This window comes from Helianthus annuus, chromosome 17, assembly GCF_002127325.2.
Source record: "Helianthus annuus cultivar XRQ/B chromosome 17, HanXRQr2.0-SUNRISE, whole genome shotgun sequence".
Taxonomy (NCBI): Eukaryota; Viridiplantae; Streptophyta; class Magnoliopsida; order Asterales; family Asteraceae; genus Helianthus; species Helianthus annuus.
This window is the reverse complement of record NC_035449.2, coordinates 164864043-164872660: the sequence shown is the minus strand read 5'-3', so window position 1 is coordinate 164872660 and position 8618 is coordinate 164864043. Positions and strand designations below refer to the sequence as shown.

Below are 8618 nucleotides of genomic sequence, written 5' to 3'. Positions count from 1 at the left end.
GTGAGGGTAGTCATCCTTACAGGTTTGTCTCCCCTCTCGGCCTTAGCTTCTTTTGCATGTCTTTTCGCCGCCGAATACGAAGTCCCACAAATGTCGGATCCTTCCGAAATGAAGTTGATTATCTTGGCATCCGCGGGAGGTGAGGCTGCTCGTTCAGGATCCTTCTCAGTATCCTGACCTTTATTCTTCTTTCTTCCTAAGAGATCTTTCAGATACCCCTTGCTCAGAAGATAACTTATTTCCTTCCTCAGGGCAATGCAATCCTCAGTCACATATCCGAAATCTTCGTGGAAGGCACACCATTTTGACTTATCTTTCCAATCAGCTTTTTGTTGATTCTTTCGAGGCCACCTAGCCTTGTCTCCTAAACCCTGCATAGCATACATCAGTTCAGGAATGTTAACAGAAAAGCAATATTCAGATAATTCAGGATATTCTTCAGGATCCTCGTCTTCAACAGCATTCACTCTCTTGTTATCATTTCTACCATATGGCTTAGAGCGGTATGGTTTGTACGAGGATTCTGACTTCCTGTTAGTTGATTCGTATGTTAAGGATGCATTCATCCTCTCTTGCATCTTTTTGTCATCCTCCAATCGAATATATCTTAGAGCCCTGTTTCGAGCTTCGTCCAAGTTCCTGCATGGGTTCATTACAAGGTCTTGGTAAAATTGAGAATCTTTTTGCAACCCCATCTTGAAGGCTTGCACAGCTGTTGCAACATCAAGATGCGGGATGTCTAAAGATTCCATACTGAACTTGTTCACATAATCCCTTAGGGACTCCTGAGGCCCCTGTGTTATCCTGTAAAGGTCACTTGTTAGTTTTTCAAAGCTTCTACTACAAGAAAACTGACTATTAAATAAATTGACTAGGTGAGCAAATGATGTAATCGAATGAGGAGGAACATTTAACAGCCATTTTAAGGCTGATCTTGTCAGAGTAGAACCAAAACCCTTGCACAAGCAAGCTTCCTTAAGCTCCGGAGGGATAGGGTTGATCTCCATCCTCTCCCTATGCTGGGCAATATGCTCTTCAGGATCCATGGTTCCATCATAAAGCTTCATGTTTGGAGTCTGGAATCTTTTTGGGATTTCAGCATCACAAATAGGACGTACGAACCGAGATATCCTGTGGCTATCCAAGGATACTTCAGGAATTGGCTGAACCACCCCAGGTACACTAGATATCATATCCTTTAGCTTCTGAAGCTCCCTGGATAATGCTGATGTCAAAGCTGCATCCATTTCATCATTGACTGCCTCCTTCCACAAAGGAGCCTCTCTTGATGACATTGCCTCGTTGAAAGTTTTAGGATCATCATCCAAATTTACAGCAAAAATGACCTCTCTCGTCACTTTCTTTTGAGTTCCTTCAACCAGGTAAGAAAAGAAATCATCTCCATAACTTTTCTTTTTTCTAACTCTAGTACTTTTCCTTGGTTCTTCAACTATTGGTGAGGGTTGAACCCTTTTCTCAGAAGTACTAGAAGTTGTGGTGCCATTTGAGTTTTCATCATCTCTAGAAAACTTGTTCTCAAAGAATTCCACATCTCTGGATTCTACAACTATACCTGATTCGTCATCCAACAATCGGTAAGATTTACTATGCGAAGCATATCCAATGAATACACTCTTGAAAGCTCGTTCTCCCAGTTTGAGTGTCTTTGGATCAGGTACACGATAGTAAGCAAGACAACCCCAAACCCTCAAATGCTCTAGGTTTGGTTTTCTTCCTTTCCACAACTCATATGGACTCGTAGGTATCACACGACTAGTGATCCTATTATGAACATAACATGCGGTTAACACAGCTTCCCCCCACATATTACGAGGTAGACCCAATTGGTTTAACATACAGTTAGCCATCTCTACCAAGGTTCGGTTCTTTCTCTCAGCCAAACCATTTTGTTGGGGAGTATAAGGTGCACTTCTCTCATGTATGATGCCTTCTTCTTCCCAGAATGCATCAAACTTTCGGTTAAAGTATTCTCCGCCTCTGTCCGAGCGAAGAATTTTAATGCGTTTCTCCTTTTGTTTTTCAACCTCAGCCTTATATATTTTAAATGCCTCAAAAGTTTCGTCTTTTGAATGCAACAAATAAACATATAAGTATAGGCTCGAGTCATCGCAGAAAGTGATTAAATATCTCTTACCCCCACGAGTAAGAACTCCATTCAGTTCACAAATATCTGAATGAATTAGTTCTAGTAGTGATGTATTGCGTTTATGGACACTTGGAAAAGGTTTCTTTGTGAATTTTGATTTCACACAAGTTTCACATTTTTCAAATTCTTTATCTTTTAATTTTAATTAACCTTTAGTTTGCATTTTTTCAATATTTTTAATATTTGTATGAGCTAAACATTTATGCCATAAAGAAATTGAACAAGCGATATAATCAGAAGACATAATTTCATTCAAATCAAAACCAATTGCATTACATTCACCAATACTAGTACTATCACTACCACCACTATCACTATCACTTTCATTCCCAAACCCATCAATCACTGAAACGCCCCCTTCATCCGAATCTTCTTCTTCATCAATCCCATCTTCAGCTAAGTCAAGACGATACATTCCACTCGTGTTCTTTGCTTGACCCACATAGATGTCATTAAGAGAAAACTTCACACGAAGATTCTTGATAACCATCTTGTAACCATTCCGATCGAACTTATCAGCAGAAACCAGACCCTTGGTGATACCAGGAACATGCAACACGTCCTGAAGGGTAACCACTTGACCATCTCTAAAGTTTAGTCGCACCGTGCCTTTACCATGTACTTCTACACGATGTCCATCAGCACATACCACCACTGTTCCTTGAGGAACAGGAGCATAAGTAAGAAACGAGCCACGATTCCCATAAACATGAACAGTGGCTCCAGAATCCAAGAACCATCCTCTACATGCCACAATGCGTGTATATTGAGAAAGCATATTAACTTCACCAAGACCCACACTGGCCACTAGATTGGTGCCTTTCTCAACATCAATAGCACTTGTAGAACCAACCGTAGATCCAGATTTCCTCTGAGAGCACTCTCGTGCATAATGCCCTATTTCTCCACAAACACGACATTTACCAGGCCTCTTTGGTTTATGGGTGTTAGTGTGTTATGACTTCTTGAATTCTTTTTTCTTTGGTGTTGTAAACTTCTTATTCTTTGATGATCCCCTTTTCCCTGTTGACCAGATCCTCCAGCAACATGATTCACACTCGATCCGACTTTACCTCTTTTGTCCCTGTTGCGCGTTTCCTCCTCAATTCGAAGGTGCTTCAACAGTTCATCCAAAGAGTAGTCCTCAGACTTGTGCATCATTCTCTTTGAGAAATCTTTCCAACTAGGAGGCAATTTTGCAATAATGACCCCTACTTGAAATATTTCTGGCAGCGGAATAGAAAGTGCAGTCAATTTGTTAACAAGAGCTTGGAGTTCATGCACCTGCTCCAGGATTGACTTGTCATCGACCATTTGGAAGTCTAAGTACTTAGCAATAAGGTATTTGTTAGTACCTTCTTCATAAGCCTTGTACTTATCTTCCAAAGCTTTCCACAATTCTCTAGCACTTTTTATCGGCGCGTACAAGTCATAGAGACGATCCGAAAGGGAATTTTTGATGTGGCCCAGGCAAAGATCTTCAGCTTCCTTACGGATAAGTCTTTGCCTTGCCAAATCTTCATTTGGGAGCTCTCCTGCTTCACCAGGAGGGTCATCAGGGATTGCAGGCAAGTCAGGATCAAGGATATAGTAAAGTTTCAGCACAACTAGCATGAACTTAACCTTGTCCGCCCTGTGGGTATAGTTCTGACCATCGAATCTGTCCAACTTGACAAACTCTTGATTCATGAATCTCAGATTGGCTGTTGGTAGTTCAGAGTCCATTAATTCTGTTGATTAAACACAAAATAAAATCCTTTAAGATTGTTGAAAATTAAATTAATCAACAATAAATTAATATTACTTTATTAATTACCGGGTTATCAGCCAAACCAGTTTGTTCCAACTTGAGCAAACTGATTAAAGAAAGGTAGAAGGAGACTGTCCCGTTGTCGGACGAATTTAAAGAACACGTAAATTAAAAACCAACCTGGCGATTATGGAAGAACAATCCTCGAACTGCACGGATGATTCATGTCCTTAAAGGATTTTACGCACTCGTATTGCTATGAGCTACAGCGTAAACTCCCAGGATTTAATGCAGAACTGATATGGTATTTCAACAGCAATGGAAACCAGAAAACGCAGAAGCTGGAACGAAAACAGGAACACACAATAGAGAGAGAGAGCTCCGAAAATTGGTGTGTAGAATAGGTAGGAGGAAGCTTTTATTTATAGGTTTGGTTATACCAGAGAATGAGAAAAATAGGGAGTAGGATAACCATCCATAACCAATTCGAATTCCTCAATATATATCTGATACGAATTCATGTTACTGGATATATATCTCATATGAATTCGGTTCACTAGAGATAATGAGATAACCCCCACTGGTTTCGAACTCATCTCTTTCTCCCTATCTGATTCGATCCCCAGATCTGACCCACCTGACCAGACCTTAGCTAAAAAATAAAAGATCCTCAGTTCCTAGCGACCATTCGCGAGCTCACGGCTCGGCTCGGCGCACGTGTGGGCTTTACCCACTTCTCATCCCATTTAACAATATGGAGGCCGATAAGGGGTAATCCCTTATAAACCACTCAAACTTCACTCACTCCACCAATATGGGATAGAGGAAACATACCAACTTGTATGTTTACCTCTTTAATATTTCCAACACAAAATGCATGAGAACATGCATAATCCCGGCTAACCCATGTGCAACACCCCAGTACTGTTCACCATTCGACTCGAACATCAACGGGCACCTTCCTTTTTCACCTAATTTCCTTCCATTTTCGATTATCTCATCCACAATCGCAGTCTATTTCATCCAAAAACATCATCAGTTTAACTGATTTTTGTAATGGGAATTAAAGACGTGGCAGAATCCTTACGGTGTGTGCAGGCAAAATCGTTTCATGACCTAAATTCTTGTTGAGAAAGAGACATGCCCATAAATATCCAGCTTTCCCGCCAATCATTTCACTTTGAAAATCTTTGCTTACATCAATCTGTCATCAAAATCAAACACAATCAATTATTATCATACAACTTACAAAACAAGAACACCATATGGATTATATTTACCTCTTTGAATTTGGCCAAATAGTAATCAACCATCTGCTGATTGCCTTGAAGATTAGCCACAACAGCACCTAGAGCGCACACACCCACACGCCCTAGTAAAAAACTCACAACCCTGCAAATATCCTCAAGAACATCACATATTGTTGTTGTAACTTGAACAACATAGCCGGACCTACCAAATATGCTGCGCGTTATTTTTTCATATTTTTCTTATGTATTTTATATGCAACATGAACATATACCTAAGGATATTTTAAACTTATAAAAGATTAATAAACATGTTGCATTTGTTTTTGACATGTGAAAAAAAAAATAGTATGAATACGATAAAATACTTCACCAGTTCTTTCTGAATTCTAAATTCTATATTATTACTTTACGTTGAAAACCAAGTTTACAAATAGTTAACTTTTTAGATTTTTCAAATTGCTCACAACTTTTTGGTTTCCTTGTTTTTTTTTTTTCAAATTGACCACGACGTTTTGATTTTTTCAAATTGATCACAACATGTTGGTTTTTTCAAATTAAGCACACAAAAATTACATCATTTCCCCTTGAAGTTTATGCTTTTCATTTTTTTTCTTTTTTAAATTTACTAAAAAAAATTACATCATTGCCCCTGCCCCAAGAGTTTTAGTTTTGCTATCGTTTTAACTTAGTTATTGATGCAGCGCGTGAAACGGAAAAATGAAGATTACACGTTAATTCTACGAATACCCGTGTAGTTCTTCCCCAACCCCCAAATTGTAACCCCAAAGGCCACGGAATTTGAAGTGAAAAAACTGTTTTCTCAAAATTCAATTCTGATCTTCTCATTAGCTTTAGCAACATATAAATAAAGACTGAAATTCGAAACGGGCCTAAAAAAGATAACGGACCAAACACACGGCCTAAAACAAAAAGCCCAAAATAGTTCAAAAACATAAAAATGCAAATAAGTAATAGAAATAAGCGTTTTTTGGCCCGGACGATAACCCAAACCGCCGTAGGCCGTTTGCAGCAAGATGGAGCTCGTTCTCGCGTTCGAATCGCCTGGTCGCACGTCCCAAACGGACCACCGTAGCCCAAGTTAGAGTCATTTTAGTGAAGACCCTTTTCTTACGCGGTCTTGGGCCTCCAAGTACAAAATAGCTCGTTCCTCCACGCTTGGGCCCACATCAGTTATTCTTTTCCACAATAATGTTTTACGTTTTGAACTAAATTTAGCGAGTTAACACTCCGCAACTCGCATGCATGGTTTAACGTTTTATAACTTGCTAAATTATTATTCTCTATTTATTTTTTTGTGTAGGTTTTGTTATCGTTTTGACTTGATTATTCTTTTCCACGACAATGTTTTATTATTTAGGTTAAATTTGACGAGTCAACACTTTGCAATACGTGTGCGTAGTGTAACGCTTTTTACATCTATTTTTTAACAGTTTTAGGTCCCGCCACAACGTAGGGTTCTAAAAACTAGTATACATTAAATCACTAAGTCTTGGGTTTCACAATATAGGCACACACGTTTTATATTATAAGTCACTAGAAAAGAAGTGAAACAAATCAGTGACCCTTTAGAAATGGAAGTGAAACAAATCAGTGACCCTTTAGCATCGAGAATCAGCACGTGTTCGTCCCGTTCGCTTTCGATACATTCGGCGCTCTCGCCCCTGACGCGGTGCGGTTCCTAAAGCGGGTTCAACAGGTGGTAAGCAGTAACACCGCACATGTTAAGGGGCAGAATTTTGTGTTTAGCAGGGTAGGATTTGCTATTCAGAAAGGGGTAGCGGCGCAGCTTGTTGCTCGTCTACCTACCATTAGTTTGTAATCGTATTGGATATCCATATATTGGTTGGACAAATTAAAATGTATGTGTATATGTATATGTTAATATAATATAATATGTTAGTTGCCTTTATCATTGAAGAAAATGAATAAATTACTAATATAATGATATGCATGATTTGCAAATATGGACAAGAATATCCCAGATCATCAACCGACCCGATTTGCGGCCCAATCTTAATGAAATAAAACCCTTGTTCTCAAATCTAAATCATCCTCTTTACGTTTATAATCCGCCAGCCGCATCACCGACTAGGTATCGATGACCGCTCAAATTCATGTTTCGAGTCAGCCGTCGCGCCACCATCGCTGCAAATGGGGAACACCAACACAGATCTGAAGCTTTTGATTTGTCCCAAAATCGCGACTAGTCGATGCTATACACAACATCCTTAACGCATTTGCGAACCGCCGTTGCGGTTTCGTGCCTTGATTGACCTACCGACCATTAACGTAAGAGTTCTGACCCCTCGTTAATTTCACATGTTTACCCCATTCTAATTTCTCGGATATCACCTTTGTTGTTGTTGATCTGTTCCGGCGATTGAAACCGTTAATGTTATATGAACCAAATGTTCTATAATAGCACAACATCGAATCTTGTTCTTAATGTCTAAATCGATAGGGTTCAGATCTGCAAAGTACATGCATATGTTAAGGTTTTACTCCTATATTTGTGTAAGATTTATAAACTCGTTGAAGTCTTCTTCCAACTTGTTACGTATTTACTATGAAAAAAAAAGACAATAAATAAATATTAAACAGTTTATAATTTTGTCGGCAACAGTTGAAAAAAAAGGAAAAAAAAAAAGAAAGAAAACCTTTAATTGATCTTCATGTGTATGAATAAACGAGAAGTTTGACGATTAATAAATTCTAGAAAATTGGTTAAAGTGAACATGCTAATATACTATGTTATTATTCCATGTCTCGATTATTTATTTGCATTCCAAATAATCAATTACATATCTAGCTCATGTCATGCAAATATTTACCTGTCATTATATTCGTAAACTTTATAGTAAGTATTTTGTAATACTTAAATCACATGCAATGTGATCCAAGTACTATTTGAAGGAAAACTTAGGTTCATTAATTAATTAGTACATTGAACGTTCCTTCGCCGGAATTAAAAAAAAAATCAATCAACAGACCAGCAAAGGTGACACATGAGTTAAAATCCGCATGTCTAATCTGGAAAGTAATTAATATATAGGTCTGTGTACTTGTAAAAGACGACTTGATTGGATTTCCCTGGCGTTTATTTTGCTCGGCTAAATTATGGTACGGATTCCGTTTTCTTTTCATCGTAGTATACTTCTTTTTTCGTACTCGTTGGTACGTATTCTTCTTTGGTCTTCTCATCATAGTATTTATCTTTATCATATCCATAATTTTGTAGTGCGGATTTTTGTCTCCGTCTTAAAGTCTAATTTTCATGATTTAATACCTGTATGTGTCATGTTATCTGAGTCAGTGTTGTATATGTCTACTTAGTGTGTTGTAGCATGCCATACCTCAGACTTGTATCATGGTCGCATGTTCCTGTTAGTATTATTTTCAGTTGCCTGTAAACTATTTACAAGGCCTTAGT

The 8618-nt window shown here is 38.4% G+C and overlaps 1 protein-coding gene across 1 annotated transcript; it reads right to left on the bottom strand.

Moving 5' to 3' along the window:
* Nucleotides 1–4763: 4763 nt before the first annotated feature.
* LOC110925146 (lanC-like protein GCR2) lies at nucleotides 4764–8026 on the bottom strand. Its single transcript, XM_022169117.1, has 5 exons — nucleotides 8020–8026; nucleotides 7541–7658; nucleotides 5198–5309; nucleotides 5005–5121; nucleotides 4764–4931 (listed from the first exon to the last, which is right to left on the bottom strand). The coding sequence occupies exons 1-5, from the start codon at nucleotides 8024–8026 to the stop codon at nucleotides 4764–4766; spliced, it is 522 nt and encodes a 173-aa protein (XP_022024809.1).
* Nucleotides 8027–8618: the final 592 nt, after the last annotated feature.